The following is a 19770-nucleotide window of genomic DNA, read 5'->3' as shown; positions in this document are numbered from 1 at the left end:
TTTTGGTGGGATTTTTCAACCGGTGATCCTGATCGGACAGCCTGCATACCACGAAGAGAGTCTTGGCAAAGTTTCCCTGTAAACAGCTTGTCCCCTTGGCTTTTTGGTGTACAATACACTTCTCATGTTTTGATCTTCTGTTTGTAACTGACTCATAGTTAATAACCAGCCCTAATGGAAGGTGGATGGGATGGGGAGCTGGGAAAAAAAAATCAGGAGTTTTCTTTCATCATACATCCTATCATTGTGTCTATCAAAGAGCTCTTTGTTTTCAAGAACAGAGTTATTGTATTAAATTATACAGTAAAGTAATGCAGTGCACTCTCCCGAAAGGAGTCTGGTTTGTTTTAAAACACGCTATTAGAAATGCCTTTAAGAGACTTTCCCCTATGCTGTTCATTGTCTGTATTTAAGCTACACAATGGCTGCTCTCTTTGGGATGAGGCATGGCTTTTATCTCAGTAACCAAGGATGGTGGCAGCATTTTAAGATGGGATGAACAAATCACCCTTTTCTCTGAGCCATTGAACCTGGATTAAAAGAGGCTCACATCAGAGGCTTCCCACTCCTGCACAGTTTGCTATGTGCTATTTACACCATGCTTCAGCAGGCACAGTGTAACCAGCATAGCTGGTATTTTGCAGGACCCTACAGATCCAAAAGTATTAATGATAAAATACTTTTTTTTCAGAATGCATAGAATTAACAGAAGTAAACCCACCAAACGGGAGGAATAGGTGTGTTTTGGACTGAAATAGTGATTTATAGTCTTGTAATTTCTTCTTTTTTTTCTGTTGTCTCTAATCGTTTGAAGTGTGTGTTGGTGTTTCTGTTTTGCCATTTGAATGAGAAATGTTTCTCTTACTTTACTAGCAAAGTGAGGTCCGGTTGTTCTAAAGTAAATACATTTTTGTGGTCCTCCTGAGCTATTTTGCCAGAGGTTAGGTTTAGAACTAAGGTATGAATTGAGTTTAGGTTACGGTTGGGATGAGGTATGCACCGTTAATGGTTAGGTTTAGGGTTATTGTCAGGGTTACATAAAAAGAGTTAAAATGAGTAAGAATGAATGGGAGTCAACACATGGTTCCCACTACCTATTGCAAAATGAGAATTTGTGTGTGTATGTGTGGCCAATTATTGGTTTCTTTAACACTTTACAATAACCATCATGACCATAATTTATAAAGGGTAAAGATACATTTATTAATCATTAACATGCTTGATAATCATTTATAAACTGCATATAAGCCATTTAGAGGGGGGGCCTAGTTTTAGGGCATAAAGTTTGGAATCCTGAGGTTTTGAGTTCGAGCCTCACTCCCACAGACTGCCACTCGGGGTCCCTGAGCAAAGACCCTTAACCCCACACTGCTCCCCGGGCGCTGCACAATGGCAGCCCACTGCTCCCCAAGGGGATGGGCTAAATGCAGAGAGTTCATTTCGTCGCTCTGTACTTGTGGCAGTGTAATGACAATAAAAGCTGGGGGAAAAAATTATAAAAGCTAATTAGATCATATTGCCCTGCCATGTCAGCTTATCGCTAACCCTAACACCAGTGGACATAGTACCTTAATAAATAATATTTATACCTTTTATAATTAATTGGTTCAGATGTAGTTTACAAATAGAACAAACATTTATAAACTGTTAAGCATTGATAAATGCTCTTTACCATTTATAAATGATGGATTTGATGGTTATTGTAAAGTGTAATCTTATTACCTTCTTGGGACAGTTTGAATCAATTTCCTTGGAATATTTTACATTGTGGACAAAAGTACATGTAGGGAAGTATGTTAAATTGAGTTCACGTTAGGTTTAGGTATAGATTGGTTATTTGCATAAGGCTTAGATGTGATAAAATTTCTGGCTCAAGAAAATTATATATTTGTGTAAACTGTCTTTTTTTTCTCTAATGTTAAATCCACAAGTTGCTGAGAAGCTGATGTGGTCTGCAGTCTGTGGCCTTGGTAGTTATGAGGCTAGGCATTTTGGAAACAAGTGTAATTAGTCATTCATTTGGAGGAGAAATATACCACAGCCCAGGAAACATAAAGCCTTCCTTCATTGAGGTAATACACGCTCCTCTTTTATCTTGTAATTTCAAGCCAGTGTTATTTTTAAAAAGCGTATTTAACTTGCACACTATTTACATACTTCAGAGCACTTTACTAAGATCTATAAGTTGTTAGAACTGTGCTTCTAAACATTTATATACATTTTTAACCATGTACAGATGTTTTAACATCTTTTTTTTCAATGAAAAGTCTAGTATTTGAGATGTGGAGTCAGAATGAAGTTTTGGGTTATACAATGGAGGTGTCCTTTGTGTGTCTTGAAAGGGCTCCAATTTGCTCAGTGTCTTGTTTTTCTCTAGGTTAGGGCCCTTAACTTTGTGATAGCGACTTCCTCCACTTCAAGGGTCAGTCAATTAATGCGTTAAACCTTTTTCATTTAGCAAGCAGCCAGGATGAGTTAGAATGGCCAGAGGACTGAAGGCAAGCAGTCATGCTGATTGGATGACACAATGCATTTTGTGGCAGGGGCTGAGTTGCTGGGACAATGGCTTCTCCAGTTTGTCGTCCTTGTTAACTGCTGAATAGGAACCAACTTTCTTTGTGACGAGACTAGCAAAGGCGCATAAATGTGTACTTGGGCTAGAAAAGGAGGAAATGGTTCTGACTGTGTCCATGGGTGGTCTTTTTATAAAGCCACATGGGAAATACACAGTGGATGATGGCAAACAACTTGGATGGAGTCAGAAACATATTGATAGCGACATTAAACCTTCAGTTAATTTCCTGTCAAATACAAGGTTCTAGAAGAGCTTAGGTTTCACTCAGAACTGAATTTGACAGCTGGGTGAACTCGTCTAATGGCAGAGTGTCAAATCGACCAAAGATTTAACTGTCTCCAAAGAAAACATGTAGAAAAAGCCTTTAAACATCAGGTCAGTGCTTTCTACTGTAGCTCCAGTTGTGGATGAATGCTACTGTATTGAAGCAATGCAGAGAAGACTGCTTATGGAAAAAGTGAAATTTTATATTTAGCAAGTCCCATGATTCAAGGTTAAGTCTGCTAACAGGTTGATAATGTTTACAGTTTTATCGTAATTTTAGAAATATGACAAACGCTCTGCTTGGAAAATAAAGAATGTTATATTCCTATCCTTATATAATCTATATTGAAAGATTTTCTTCAGATTTTAGATGATGTTTAAATTATATTTTCTGTTCAGTCCCTAAAACCTGGAAACATTTTTTTGAATGTGTGAGGAAAAGATGGAAAACTAATAAATTATCTCCAGCAACCTGACACAGGACCTTTTGTAAAAAAAAAAGATTAAAAAAAAAGGTATCATTCAGTTGGTGCTGGTAACAAAGGGCCATAATAGCCATTATTTAAAAATAAAAATATCAGAAATGTTGATGATTGATATTGCTGCCTGTACCAACAGAAAAGTAAAAAAAACTTGTTGCTGCAATATATATATGAGGCTGTGCAGTCCCCACTTTTAAATTTTTGATATAAAGAAAAGGACATGCATTGGTGGTGCAGCATGATTACCTGTTGCCCTGCAGAATAACTGACTAATTTGGCTATACGTTGTCTGTATCACCCTTTATTCCAAATGTGATGAAGGAGAATACCATTTTATAAACATTTTTTACTAAAAAATTACTAAAGCCTACATGGCAGCCCTCTGCGCTTTGACAGATGAATGTCATATATTGCTAACTAAAAAAATTATCTTAAAGTTTTTGCATTACAAACATTTACCCAATATGATATATACCTGACAGTCTAGGTTTTAAAACACCTATCTGGGACTTTGTTTTCTTTTTTCTGCCCTTTCATCCATGAGTAGTTTCTCTTACATTATTACCATGTGTCCAAACACTTAATTTGTTGTAACTTGACTTGAATTCTGAACCCATCCAGCCATCTTCTTCCAGTTACCCTCCAGGGGGAACCCCAAGGCGCTCCCAGGCCAGGAGAGAAACATAGTCTCTCCAGCAAGTGCTAAAACATTTTCGTAAACATTGATAAATGATTAAAACTGGGCTTATTTAATGGTGAATCAGATGATTTATCCACGAATGTAAGAAAATAAATGTGAATAATGGTCACATTCATTAATGATTGCAACTTTATGCAACCCTAAATCAAAATGCTTTGTTAAATAAAATACATTCAGGTCATTTATTATGATGTTGAAGAAAGGCCCTGATTGAATGGTGGTCCACGCTGCCATGAAGTGGACCCTGACTTATGCATCTGCTTGTTAGTTATTCAGAGAATCACAACATTTCTATCATGTTTAGCCCTTATTTTCACAATATTTCTTTATTTTTATTTTTCTTCAGACCTTGAAGTACAGTTTTTAAATATGGGTGTATCAGTTATGGCATCAAGGTGAGCCCCTCATGAAGGTCTGTGCAAGTAAACCTTTCTGAATAAGTTCTCCTTTAGCGTCAATCAGGAAGGTTAAACAGACCAAGATATCCTAAACAAACAGAAGTTCTCCTCTGTGATGATGTGGATATAACTTTCAGAAGCCATCCCTACAACACTGACTTGTTTCTTTTGCTCTTTGCTTCAGTTGGTGACCTCTGCTCCTCTCTTTGTCTTCTTTTTGTGGATGCTGCTAATCCTCTCAAAGAAGGTGTCTTTGTAACATAGTGGCCAGAGGAACAGACAAGTGGGTTTTATGGAACGCTGCTTCCCACATTAAGGATTTGTTTCAGTGAAGATTAAGCAGCGGATGGGGCTGGGGTAGGGGATTGCCTAAAAATGCCCTGGTTAGTTGCCAACAATCCCTTGTGTCTTATGTCCCTAAGCGAGGGAACTTGCATTCCCCTGGTTGTCCCTTTGTCATGTGGCCCAGCAGTTACTCTGACAGACTTCTGACCTCCTACAGAGGAGCTGCAGATTTTTTTCTATTAAAAAGATTTTTAGGAATGTCTCATTAGTTTGATCCCTCACAGCTGGTTGTAACATTGTTCTAAAATATTTGGATCATGTTGAAACTGTTTATCTGTCATCACCTACTTTCACCCTATTAAAATTCCCTCACATTACATAATCTGAGGGAAATGGAACAGATTTGTTAATTTATTGTGTTTATTTGTAGCTGCATAGTCAAAATGGACTGGAAGTTATTAGGTGGAAGATTGTACCTGTGAATTATTAGGATTATCTTAATAACCTTAAAAAAATACACATTTTGCATGTTTTTCACTTAGTTAATTTAGATTTCAAAAGCAGTTTGTTAATTTCAGACAAAAGAAATTTGTATTGTTGGAATTTGACATTTACAGTGCCTAATTAACATGGCATAATGCCTTAAACATTTTCACAATTTGATATCTTATAGACTTTAATGTATTTGACTGGGATTTTGTTGAAATTACAGTTGCAAGTGTACGCATAAGTCTATAAACTGTCATTTAATCAGAGATGGCAAAAGTACTCACTTTCCATACTTGAGTAAAAGTACAGATACTTGTGAAAAAATACTGTGTGAAAAAATACTCTGGTAAAAGTGGAAGTACTGATTAAACTTCTTTACTCAAGTAAAAGTAACAAAGTACAGGCCTGTACATTTACTTAAAGTATAAAAGTAAAAGTAGAAACCACTTTTTTCATGCTGTTGCCTACATTTTAAATGGATGTCTGCCAATAGGACTAGATCTCCGTTGTGTTCATTTTCAATCATCTCGTCATCCATGCTACTATGCTAACGCCGCCACCACCAAGCTGCAATGATTTGCTGCCAATGAATACCGCCGAATCTGTCGATTCATCTTGTAGTGGTGCGTCAAATGCAACGTAGATTCCCATCCAATTAGATTGAATTTGGTATTGATGACGTGAAAAATAATAACGGTAACTCCATTGAAATGATTCAAAACTAAAGTAACGAGCCAATTTTTTAAAATGTAAGGAGTAGAAAGTACAGATATTTGTGTAAAAATGTAAGGAGTAGAAGTAAAAAGTCGCCATAAAAATAAGTAGTAAAGTAAAGTAAAAATATCAGAAAAATCTACTTGAGTACAGTAACGAAGTATTTGTACTTCCTTACTTCACATCTCTGAATTTAATCAAAACAAATTTATGGTAAGTATGATGTCAAAGTGGAGCCAAATACTAAAACAGGCCACACTTTACAGATTTCTAATTTGTGTGATGATTCTACAACCATGTAACGTTATCCTTTCACTTGATTATGCTTGCCTTGTTTGTGTCTATCATATAAAATCCTGTCCAAAACACATGGATGTTTGTACAAGTTTTTATGGCAAAGTCTGAGTGGTTAGTGGACACGACTAATGTATGGAGGCCTTAGTCCTCGACGTGGACGACATGAGTTTGAATCCGAATTCCTTTGCCGCATGTCTCTCCCCCTCTCTCATACCCCCTTCCTGTCAGCCTACTGTCATAGAAATGAGCCATTAGTGCCGTACAAAACTAAAAAAAAAAAAGGTAAAATGGGCTTTAAAGCTTTCTTAAGTAGATGTAGAAATATAGAGAGTGAATGGTTTAACTTTAGTCTTGGTTATGACTACATTTCTAGACAGACATGCAGCATTACACATTATTTCATCTGTAATTAATAGATGTCAGATATATATTATTTTATTAGTATATGCATACTTTCATAATTAATGCTTAGTACTGATTGCAAACATGGTGTTGGGAGTCTGTAAAATGTTAATAGAACAAAACCCTAGCATTTGGGAGTTTTTGTTTGAAGTCGGACTTTGGGAGAAGTAAAAAGCAAATGTTAAGTGTTTTTTAAAATTATAATTGAAGAATCAAATCCTTTTCTCAGACCATATAAGGTTAGTAAAGCCGGATTAAAATAAGCAGCAACCATTGTAATGATTGCCCATGTTAGCTCTGATTAGAGTTCATGAACAGAAATAAATCTGACAGATGATGGTAATATAAGCTGACTTTCCAACAAATCTAAAAAAAAAAAAAATGCAAGGACAGATTTCCATTCCCAATCCTCATAATTATCTTTTTTCCTCCTATTGATGTTCACATGAACGACCATGATGGGATGGAAGAGTCCAAGTCCCAACATAAATCCCAGCCTCATCTAAGGAGGCTGACTCAGGCACACATGTATTATACAAGCAGGCTGTCATGACTAATGTGAGTGTTATAAAGATTTATGAAAAGGGAAGGTATAAACCTTAGAGTGGAATTCACATAGAGGATAACAGCCTTGATCTCCCTTAGATTCTTTAAATTTTACAGTTACCAGTATGGACAATGTGACTCTGAGATTTATGGAGACAGGTTCCTTTGTTCCGTGAAACGGATGAGCTGTACCCACCCTGTAGCAGAGGATTTTTACCTTCTAAATTACTCAGTCACAGTTGTAGTTCATCATTGTAGCGTACAGTCCCTATAAGCATCAAAATAAACACACCATAGGCATGAATATGGTATTGATTAGAGTTTTATGTGATTTATTAGAACTATTCGTGTTTCATGGTGGGCTGATGATACAATATCTTCAACAATTCTTTAAAAGTGATGTTTTATTATATGTGGAAGTTTTATTAAGTCCATACAGGCTCAAACTGCACACATTCTTTAGTATATATACATACCAGAGTTAGAGTTTGGTTAAATGACAGTAAGTTGCATAACATCCGGCCATTTTTAAAGATGTCTGCAAGCATCAGACATACTTTTGGCTTTCATTTTCCCACATTATACAGGGTATCGTTGTTTCTCTTCAAAGACTTTGTTTTTTTAAATAAATTTCCCATAGGATTAAAGTCACTGTGAAACAAAGAGCTTAATGTCTGTTTTCTCAATTCCAATTCCTTTTCTGGTGTTTAAGATCCATGTATTTCAGCTCCTATTGTTTCCCTCTCACCATAAAACTTGACACTTGGCTTGTGTCTGTCAGTAGCTGCCAATTTCAGATGTACTAGGTGTGCTTAAATAATTCAGTTTTGTAGTAGGTGGTTTTCTCTAGCAAGGACTTGGCAGTGCCACTAACATTGGCAGCATTTTCTGTATGATGGTTCACCTGGACATTAATGGTTTCTGGTTTGTCCATCAACATCTAACCATACCTTTAATCTAAAAGTGACATTTTGGATCAGATGGTTGATGCTTGGATATTGTTAGATGTTCTAGCTGGACAACAACCCTAAACACAAATTACCTCCATCTTACGAAAAAAGTGCGTGTTTGTATAAAATTTTAGGCTTTAAATTTCAAAATCATACAGCTTCATCTTCAGTAAATTCTGTATGTTTATGTTCCATCTTTTAAAAGTATATTTATCTTGGGTGGGAATGTAAATATATATCTATATATGAATGTTTTTAACACTTAATTCAAAGTATAAAACAAAGGTCAAAACGACAGCTTAAAATCTGTAAGCAGGTTTTAAGCTGTTGCTGCTAATCATGTCCAACTCTGATCGTCTAGTGAGCCAAAGGTCTGATTTCTTTGTAAGCCAAGAGGTGCATTCTTCTTACATTGGTTAGTGTGAATTGAGAAGAGTCAACGTTCCTTTTAAGACTGACGATAACAGGCTGATGATATGTCTCTGTTAGAAAGCGGTCAGTGTTTGAAGGCACAGATGTCAGTGTCTCATGAAAACAGCCAGGTGTCTTCGCTTCTCTCAAACGTTTGTTCTCTCTCCTCTCTTCTTGCACCTCATCTGTCCACATGTGCTCACGCAGCAATGTGTAGCTATGGAGTGTGCTTCAATGGGGGCCGGTGTCGGGAAGGATCTAACCAGCTTTGCGATTGTCCTGCAGGATTTAATGGGCCCAGCTGCCAGTACGGTACGTAGAAACCTCTTTGACATGTTTCCTATGCAAGGCATTCACTCTCTTTGAAGTGTTTATGTTATCACAATGGGACATGAAAATTATTGATGAACAAATATTGATCTTATTGATTGATAAACAAGGTATTGGTATTGTTTTTTTCCTTTACCTGAGTTTTGTCTTGTATCAACAGGATTGTTTCATATCATGAAAGGATGAATATATCTTTTTACAATATGCTGAATAAAAAGAATAGTACTTCATTATATTTTAATAATTTAAGTACTGCCTGAATAAACAAAAAAAAAGTTTTCATACACATTATTAAACATATTTATAAGATGTAACAAAACAAGAACCTACATATGTGAAGCACCTTTTATTCCAGTATACAGAGATGTAAAACTAAGACAGGATATCTCAGTCTGGCTTGCTGTCAGACTATTTGCCACTTTGTTTCAACGCTGCTCTGCCATGCAGCGCAGCTAAATGGATGCTATATAGGTGATAACTTGAAGCATTGATGACTGATTGCAGAAAAAAAGCTGCATAAAGGAAATTCTGCATCCATGTCACCATTAAAAAGTATCATTAATGCCAGTCTGGACTCTTGATCGATAACATGTCTCCTGTTCCAGCATCACATTAAGCATCTGATTAAGAATGAAAAGTGGCACCAACTAGAGGACAACAGTAACATTACAATACTGAAACAAATTCCTTTAAAGTGTAGAATATTCATTAATTGGATGGAACAAATTGCAATCTACTAAACCATTAATCAACAGTTAATCCCAAATTGATAATTTTTTTACATCTCTAATTTTAACCACAGACTTCAATGTGTTTTATGCTAGACCAACACAAAGTTTTAGAGATTTATTGACCTGAATCACATAGATTGATTGTTATCAAGCTTCTACATAGCTGAACCACCTATTAGTAAATACAGCCATTTCAGACTATTAACTATGGAATTTAACTTGATTTATACCAAATCAGTCATGACAGAATGGCCCAGTCAAAGTCCAGATTTAAATACAAATGAAAATCAGAATTCACAAATGCTGTTGGTCCAGTTTAAGCTATTTTCTAAAGAAGAATGAGAAAAAGTAAGCTTATCCTCTTTAACATGGTTATAATTTCATAATATAAAAGTTTTCAACTTTTTATTTAGTTTGTGTCATCATCCTGTGCAGTCTGAGTTTTAGTTCACGAAGAGATTCTGCCATTCAAGATGACAATGCAGTAAGAAATTAGCCTTTCTGGGTAAAAGTGGACAGATATCAGCAAAATCTTTATATAAAAAGGAGTTTGGAATCTTAAAAGTAGATCTACAGAAATCTGTAATTAAGATCCTTTACAGTCACTGAATTATGTTTAGGGCATAAAAGGAATGTTCTCACATCAGGAGTTGGCTTGCCCACCAGAAACAAGTGTTTTATCAGCAGATTGTTAAGGTTACGCAGCTGAAGTAAAACAGGGAAATATTTTGCTGTTTTTCAGATAATTCCACATGACAGGAAATTCCTTGTATGTCAACGTTCTTTTAGCAGAAATACTTGGATTAGCTCCAAGTAAAGCATTTTAACAAATCAAAACTTCAGGTTCCTTCATAACTGTAGTGTCCAGCTGTCTAAATTGACAGTGATTTTTGTCATCTTACTTTAGCAACTTCATTATTAGCTATGATGTCTCTACATAATACATATTTTTATAAAGCTTCTATTAATTTTGTAGACTTCCCATTATTGAAGTTAGATGAAATATTTCTATACTATATATAATATATACAAAGCAAAGCTGATGTGGTATGCAAAAAAAAAAACGCTTAAGACTCTGTGTGTAACTTCTAATATTACAGGTTAACTTTCTTAATTTACTATACTTAAATACAGAGCATACTGAATGGCATCAAAATGTGGGGACACTTGGATTACACATGATTTGAAAAATTTCCAATATTTCTGGTTTAAATATGGGCAAAATATCATGTTACCCATCTCTCCTCCTGTTCTTCATCTATCATCAAATTAATCACTGTTTCATCTAAACATCCAACTGCAACCTCAGTTAAACAAGGAAAGCGTCCATGACCATGAATAGGTACAGGAAACTAATCACAGAATTTTACACTATGAACAGCTTGTCGCTGAAGCATCATTGACTTGACAAATGTTTTTTTTTTTTTCTATTTTCCTTTTTTTTTTGTAAATGTTCCATGCATTCATCTCAAAACAACTCGTTAAAAGGCATGTGGCCGAAACATTTAAATCCAGTTAAACTCTGGATTTTAACTAGGCCATTACAAACCTTTGATTCTTCTGTTCCTGCAGTATTCTGTTGTAGAGTTGTTGGTCTGCTTGAGATTGTTGTTCCTTTCATTAACTTAGTAGCTTTAAATGCTACTGGTACCAAGTTATTACTTTTTGGATTGACCCTAAATTATAGGTCTTAATATGTAAATCTTTCTTGCAGGTTGAATGTGCATACTTTGGTTTCCTTTAAATTTGGGACTCAACTTATGTTGATGGGACTTTTTTGACAAACAAAACATCAAACCCAGCAACTCGTGTTCAATGTCACAGTTGTCACACTGTCTAAGAAAACTTTTATCAGAGCCCTTTCAGGAGTTTTTAACACAATAATTTTTGCAAAAAAGCTCTTATTATAATTTTAGTTTGTTCATACTAGTTTTTGAAATCATCAGTAGATACATATGAAAAAAGCTTCCTTTAAAAATAAGCCCGGGGTAAAATGTTGTGGTTCTCATGCTGAACATGTAATAAAGCTCTTTAAGTTTTTTTGCCATGTTTCTATAAATCTTATGCAGTGATTTGGTGATGAATTTGCTGGGAAGGTTGGCAAAGTTAACAATTTCTAACTGAGAATAACAATTCTTATTGAAGAATGATTTAATTGAAATTGTTTAGAAATGGCTTTATAACCCTTTTCATATTAAAAGCAATAGTGGCTTCTCTAAAGGGCTCATTATGCTTGACGCATGGACATTCTGTGGGGAAAATAAGCCACCCTTCACAGCCTCTGCAGCATTCAAAGGCATAATGGCTATTATTTTGCCTTCTTAATCATCATTAAATATAAAAACAATAAAAATATGACAGCTGCTACTTTCCCTCTTAAAACATTTAGAGGCAGCATGCTTGATCTTGGATCTTCCTATGACTGTACTGATGAGCAAATAACCGAAAAATCGATGTAGTGCCAAAATCTTGCTGATTTACACAGATATGTGGGCTTTGATGTTAAATCAGCTGCTCTGTCTAAAGCAATGTAAGTTCCATTATTTGATGCCAATCTGCCTTTGACCCCAGCTGATTGGTATCCACGCAGCCATCATGACTCCCTAACCTTGCTGCACATTTGGGTCCAGCAGAATTTTTTCACACTGTAAGTGATATCCACCATTGATGGGGCCCTTGATGCTGATTAGTACATAGCAGCCCCCACACCTTGATCCTTCAGCTACTGGAGCCTATTGGTCTGTAAACTCTAAGGCAGTTTGATTGCCTCCTGATTGGCACCAGATGATGCTACTGTAGCTGCTGTGTGAGCAAAGGCAACACTTGTGATGGGAGTTGAGCCTTAGTGAAAATAAACTCAGAGCTGCTTATTTTTTTGTTCTGCAACTGCCAAATTGAGGTCATAGCGTAAAGAAAGTTGGAAGGGTAAGGCTAAAAACTACAAATAGAGTGTAAAATTACTTTTTTTTTTTTACAGAAAACTGTTTGCTTTGATATATTTCTTAGCTAAAGGAAATTTGTTGTTCAACATTTATGAAGATTGCTTTAGTGGTTATACACATCTGCTGCTACCTTTAGGTTCTGCAACACTGTGGTTCATGTGTTATGACAGTTGTGCAGATGATGGCACGCTCTTCCCGAGCTGACCCAGGCTTGTTATTACCGTTGTCGTCCCTGTGCTTTCTACAAGTGTAGGTCCCTACTTGGTTTGTCAGCTGTCAAGATTATGTAAAACCTGAAGCCGCAGGGGCTGTAAGTAAATGTTTGTAGACAAACATTCACTCATCACTTCAACACTTCAGGCATTTTTCTGCAGCATTCCTCCCCCATCATGTAGTGATATCCCCTCGAAGCCCTTTTGATGTGGTTAGTGCATGTTAGTGTATAGCAGCTGGGGTGTGGTTACGCCATTCAAAGGGGTCATTTAGTCTCCTGCTCACAATAGTTGTCTGAAGCCCTCATCTGTTTTGCCTTTTTGCAGCAATGTGCAACAATGACGTATAAGACAATAATTACTATTTATTTTTTTGTTTTTGTTCCACTCTATAGTAAAGTTAGAGCCTGTCTTTACTTTACAGACAGTAAATCCCATGATTTATGGAGATTTTTGAGGATAAATTACTCAACTGTTGAAAATTCCGTCTTCAGTCATCGGGTTCAAATTAGCTTAGCATTTCCAAATATGCTAGCTAATATAATCATGCATGGATTTTTTTATATCTAAATGTAAGATTTTAGGGTTTTATCACTTTCTTTAAAGAGCCAAAGCTTCCACATAGCAGCCATAATTAAAAATTATTTGATCACATTTAAAGCTTACATATTAAGTTCAATATCTATTAGGAAACTTACATGGAAGGAATTGTCTCTTAATAAAAAACAAATATGTAAAAATCAAAGAAAATCGAAACTTTTCCTTTATATATCCTTAAACTACAGTTTAACTTTTTGACATTTCAATGTTTATATTTTTTTCAGATATTAATTTCAAATGAGGCGTGTTGAGAGTTTTTTTTTTTTTTATCTTACTACTGAAGTGGCAGCCATCCAATGATGAGTCCCAAACCAATAAAGCACTTTACTTTTTATCCAACCTGTCATCAGTAAGTGAATCCTGTCCTCTGGGATCAGCGCCTTTCAGATGGCTGGCTGGGCAGATGTCTTTATATGTGCTGCTGACATCTGGGCTCAGCAGCAAACAGAAACAAAGATGAACAGAGCACCTGCCAAACACTTTTTGCTACTTAGAATATTTACCATCATGTAAAAGATTATACATGTTGCATTGCTGATAACATGGATCAAAGATAATGTAAAAACATGACTTCACCACTTTATTAGGTGTATTTTCATATATAGTGGAAACAGGTTGGCTCCTCTTTTGACCTCATAAGTTTGTAGTGTAGGTTTGGAACATTCCTCAGATTTTGATCTTGGATGTAAAACAGCCATCTGTCAAGGCATGGAACAGAGGACCCAATATTCAAACCAGACAGACAGATTTCTCAAAAAACATTTATTTAAAAATTACAGATTGGCAGTGGGCAGCTAGGGCATCTTACTGTAGGAAGGAACATCTACAGGAGGGAAACACAGGTTAGAGACCACGTTAATCTGGCGTAGGATGATTACCAACGTTTGAGTCACTAACCTGGTCCTAAAGTTCTGTTCGTGCCCAGAGGAAGAGGGAGATTCTAGCCGGATGGCCACCAACACAATACGGCAAATGCTGCCCAGTGTGTTCCAGATGCTGAAGCTTTGAAGACTGCAGAGCTGGCACGAGATCAGATCCAAGCAGACAAAGGAAAGCAGGACAATGCAGAGGACGAAACCAAAGTCAGTGTCAAAGAGGTTCAGAGGAGTCTGTGCCAGAAGATCAGAGATCCGAAGAGGTACCGAAGGGGAATCCAGTTCGGTGTAGTACTCTCAGGCAACTGAGGCAGGAATCCAAAAATCCAACATAACTAGTACAGAAAAACCATAACCTTGGGGACATCAGGGAAAACATGCACGAGGAGCCAGGAAAAACGAGGAACCAGCACCGAAGAACTGCACAGGAGGAGTATATATAGGGGACAGAACAAAGACAGCACTAATGGGCTGTATGGGACCAGGTGTGAACAGAGGAGCCAGGAAAAAGGAGACAAATTCAAGAGGGCAATCAAAACAAAACACAATAAAACAGGAATTAAACCAATTAAACTAGAAAACAAAGAAAACCATGGATCAAAGTGAAACAGAAAACTCAAAAGAAAACTTAAACAGAACCAAGACCATGACAAAAGGCTTGAATAATCTGGCACTGATGACTGCAAGGAGGCAGGTTAAATACAGGCTGGAGCAGGTGACACAGATAATGGGTGATGAATACTGGACCAAGAGAATAATGAAAGGCATGCGTCAGGATGTGGTTTAATCTTTTGCATTTGTAGTAGAAAGCAAACCTGCAGTTTGTGGGAAATTTATAAGAAAGCACCATATTTTTCAAGTATCGTAGGACTCTTCATTTTGCTTTTACACTTACAATCTTAAAATCCAGCCATATTTAAACATGTCTGGAGGTGTTATGTAATATAAGGCAAGTAGATGATAGGTCTAATCTAAAAAAGGCTTTCTGCTCAGCAGAATTAGGCAACTCTCTCTTTTTATGTTTTTAATACTACATTGACTGCTGTCCAAACTCACATCCATCATAGACAACACCTCTCACCCCCTGCACCAGACTGTAGAGGAGCTGAGCAGCTCCTTTAGTCAAAGACACCCTGTCTGTAAGAAGGAGCGCTACCGCAGGTCATTCATTCCTGCTGCCACCAGACTCTATAATACTGCACTATAACCAAAATAACTCCTGTAAAAACCACTGTGCAGTTATATTATAGGTTTTTTTATTGACTGTGCAATATTCTGTGCAATATGCTGACTGTGCAATATATGTGAATAGAATAGTCATACCACTTCCTCACCATTACTACCCACCTACTACACTTTAATGTAAAAGTAAATCCACCTTTATATAAGCCATCCGGATTGTACATATGACATCTCAAATCTCTGTGCTACTCCCTTGTATTTTTTATTTCTTTATTTCTTATTTTTATTTCGTTTTTCATTGTGTGTGATACATGTACACTTGCACCTTAATCCTTATTTACCTTGATATACTGTATATGTATTGTTTATTCTTAATGCACCTTTTTCCTCCTTGTTTGAACCTTCTTTAATTACTATGTCAATATGTGACCAGTGAATTTCTCCGCTGTGAGATCAATAAAGCTCATATAATCTAATCTAATCTAATCTAATCTAATCTAATCTAATCTAATCTAATCTAATCTAATCTAATCTAATCTAAAAGGAACAAAACATAGGAATGAAATAGAGTCCAAATTGTTCTTTATTTTCTGTGGAACAAATACGGTAACTTATTTTCTTTGACTTGAATAAGGTTTGTCCATGTTTATCTTGCCTTACCGTTGACTCCCTCTAACAAACTTTTTCAGTCATTGGACTGAATTAGGGGGATGTCAAAGTGACACTTAACAACATCTGAGTGAATAGCCAAAAAATATTTCTGCAATCTGACACTGAAAGGATGTAGTGTGAAACATACAGAATCATTTTCCTTTTTGGCTGTAATAAACATTTCTCAAAGACCAAAAAAATACCACATACCATTCTAATATGTTAGGTCTTCAAAATGTTTCTTGTACCCAGAAGGAAGTGAAGAGTCAGTTTTAAGATAGATACATCTGCATAAATAATTTTAGTCAGTTAAGTAACACCAAATGCTGCTCCAGGAAATGTCTCTCACTCCTCTTCTAATAGCTTTTAGACACTGCAGTAAGGTAAGAGTACTTAGTTACATGATCAAGGACTCTTTAGCAGAGGTAGTAAATATTCCTAAAGGACTTCTAACACTTTTCACAAATTAGTTTTGTTCGCTCACTTTTTCTTGAAATACTAATTGTTTCCTCAGTTGGTTGAGGTAGCTAATGGAGGTCATTAATCTTAATTATAGTGACATTTACAGCTACTCCAGATGAAGGCGATTAACAGACCGATGGCACGTTGGACAGTTTGTAGAGTTTTTTTGTAAAGATGGAATCTTATCTAATATTTGTTGGACCTTTTCTGTTTCTTTCTGTGCTGAATATGGGGATGGAGCTTAGAGATTCACAAGTATTTCCATTGAACAGCAGGAACACCACATGGTTTTCACTTATATTTCAAAATGCAGGCTGTTTCTTGACTAACAATGATGGAAAAAAGCAACAGTGACACAGATGGAATCCCTGTCATGCCGTGGAGTTTACAGGTTCACACGGGTCATGTTGTGATAAAGCAACGTGAACATCCTCCACAATATGTAAAATCCATTTCACAGATCCACAGGCTTCCCCCATAACTCCAAAAAAATTTTAAAAGTATATAATGAATAAATACTGATATACCATCTATTCAGGATCGTATGACATTTCCAAGTTTTATTCAGAACGTTTTTGATATTTTGATTTTCAAAATAAAAGTGGGTCATATTTGAAAATTGTGGAGAAAGTTAAACAATTTTGCTCCATTAAAAATAAAAATACATTCGTTTTCAGGCACAGCTTTCATTGCATGTAGTTGCTCATGCATAGATGTACTGTATGCTCATTAGGTTTGGATTTCTTAAGGGAGAGATTTTTATAAATAAACTTTGGAAAATAGCTCAAGTTGATTCAGATGAAAGATAATTTCTGAAATGATTAAGTTCTTAACAGAGACATTTAACAACCTTAATTTCTGGAGGATGACTGGATCATTCGATCTGGCTGATAAATCCCTGCCCAGGTCTCAGACATTTGGCAGTTTCCACCACCCAGCTTCAGAGTATGGATGGTTATTTCCGGTGATTAGCAGTTTTACGTTTCCACTGTAGTAAATTTTGCACACAGAATAAACAGTGATCCTAAAGAAGGATCCATCATGTTTATAATTCTGTCACTGTTAACCTAACTTATGATGTTCACCAAACAGCTGGATTTATACAAAGAAAATATTACCTACAACTCTACTTATTCATTATTTGACATATAAAGGCAATAATTGCACTGAATTTTATTAAGGGGTACAAACATGAAGAAGAATGCAAACACACACCAAAGGTCATTATTTATTCATAGAAAGAAAATATATACATATACATTATACTTTATCTCAGTAACATGCATTTGTCTCTGATTGTTGCATAAGTAAGCATGAATGACTAACATGTTAACACTTTTGCAAGGCAAATAATATTCCCCTTAAAATAAACTTGTAAAATGAAGGCTTCAGTGCTTCAATTGTCCCCTGTTGCTGTCATTCCTGTTCTTTTGATTACATGCAGACCTTTGTCACAGTGATAGCCTGTTATTCTTGGTTGAATATTCCTGGAATAACACACATTGTGCCTGATCTGTTTTCTCAATCAGCTGCACATCAGAAGTAAATATTGTGGGTGGTTACAACACAAGGCTCATAACTCACACCATTACCTATTATTTTATTTATTACAAGCATGAAGTGCAGTAAAAGCATTAGATTCTGAAGCAGTAAGAAGCCCAGCTGCAGTGCTTTGTCATCCACGACTGGCGCGTTTATCCTTCACTGAGAGGTCAAAAGCTGCTTGAACATAGGTATCCTATTACTAGCACTCTTTTATATGCTCATAATTTAGCTATAAGGTAGTTAATGGTGGATAATGGGATTGTAAATGTCCACAGCATGATGAGCAAAAGCTCTTTGCAGATTATCAATGCCAGATTTTCCTGTTTGCAATATGATTGCTTTAACAGGCTGCAGCTTAATATCTACTGGTTAAAGGTGAAGTCTGCTTTTCTACTTAGCAAAGAAAAGGTAAACAAATACAAACATAGGAAGAGGAAATTAAAACACCATGGATCTCTTTTAGCAAAATGTTCTTCATTGTTCATTTCCCCCCTGACACAAATTTGAGTTTCAATGTATGTCAGTTACACTAATCTATTGGTTAAAGGATTAACCAATAGTCATTGAGTATTATTATAAAAAAACATAGTTTAACTCCCCCAAAAGCTTTAACAAGTGAAACCCCAAATATAAAGGTTCTGTAGAGCACAGCTAAAGGAGCCAGCTAAAATTCTCTCACACATTCTTTAGCTCTTTGTCCAGAACTCCTTTGTCCCACCTCCCTTTTTATTTCTTTACACACTTGTCATTTTCTCTTTGCAACTTTTTTCACTTCAACTCAGAAAAGCCATCTTACTCTTTAAGGCAGAATTAAATAACAATTTTCCCACACAAAATACTAAGCACAGATTTTATTTATTAAAAAAGACCTGCTTTCTCCAAAAAATGTGTTTGTTAGACATGATAACCTGCTAAATGTATTCAAATTTGTATTATTTTAAAATGCATAATTTGAGGAGGAATACATTTTGTACAAAATTATTAGATATACATTTTCAGCTCAGACTCTGACACAATTACGTGTCCCTGTTTGAAAAAATATTCCCAAAGAGTGATGCTGCTACCTCATGATAAATTAACAAACAGGGGAAGCCAATAATAGCAGGACTACTACCAGCTGTACCGTGCTCAGTTTTTGTACTTTGTCGTATTTTACAAAATAATAAAACTCTGTTTAAAAAAAATTTGTTTGAAACATTCAAACAATTTTAACATGCTTTAATATGATGATAAAAAAAGGAATTAGTGCTTCTTGTTTAGTAGTAATGAAAATCGAGGATTATTCCCCGTGTTTCTTTTTTCTTCGTATTCCCTTAGATTTTCAGTTGAAGTCCCAGCTCTGTTATTTCTTGGTGAGATAATAAGGTTAAGTCATGAGAGAAGCTTTTAGCCTTTGAAGGAAACGCGTCTCTAATTAGAAGGCGTGCGTTCCTGCCCTGCTACCTGCCTCTGCATCCTTCACAGCACCCTAATCTCTCATAATTGTGCTGACTCTGCATGGACTCCCACCCCCCATCACATTAGGCTCTTTACAGCATTCCTGATGAAAGGTCCCTTGTGGTCACACTGGGGGTAAAAAGTCATCCCCTCTGCATAAATCAGAAGTGACATGAGTTTCAAAATACAGTTGGAGGAATAATCAGTTTAGACTCATGGTTTCATTTATCAGAACTGTCCTAATTTTTCTAATTCATGCTGAAAATTACATAATAGGAATTTTTATTTAT

General features: G+C 36.0%; 1 protein-coding gene across 4 annotated transcripts in view; it reads left to right on the top strand.

The window, feature by feature from the left end:
• megf6b (multiple EGF-like-domains 6b) overlaps positions 1–19770 on the top strand; it is a 94208-nt gene that overhangs the window by 7989 nt on the left and 66449 nt on the right. For all 4 annotated transcript variants that reach the window (XM_038307843.1, XM_038307844.1, XM_038307845.1 and 1 more), the window contains exon 4: positions 8721–8825. In XM_038307843.1, the coding sequence (XP_038163771.1) occupies positions 8721–8825 (105 nt within the window). The remainder of the gene's footprint in view (positions 1–8720; positions 8826–19770) is intronic.

The sequence above is a fragment of the Cyprinodon tularosa genome, unplaced genomic scaffold (genome assembly GCF_016077235.1).
Source record: "Cyprinodon tularosa strain WSP-4 unplaced genomic scaffold, ASM1607723v1 ctg621, whole genome shotgun sequence".
In the NCBI taxonomy this organism is placed as follows: domain Eukaryota; kingdom Metazoa; phylum Chordata; class Actinopteri; order Cyprinodontiformes; family Cyprinodontidae; genus Cyprinodon; species Cyprinodon tularosa.
The sequence above is the reverse complement of the archived record's forward strand: the minus strand, read 5'-3'. Positions and strand labels throughout refer to the sequence as shown.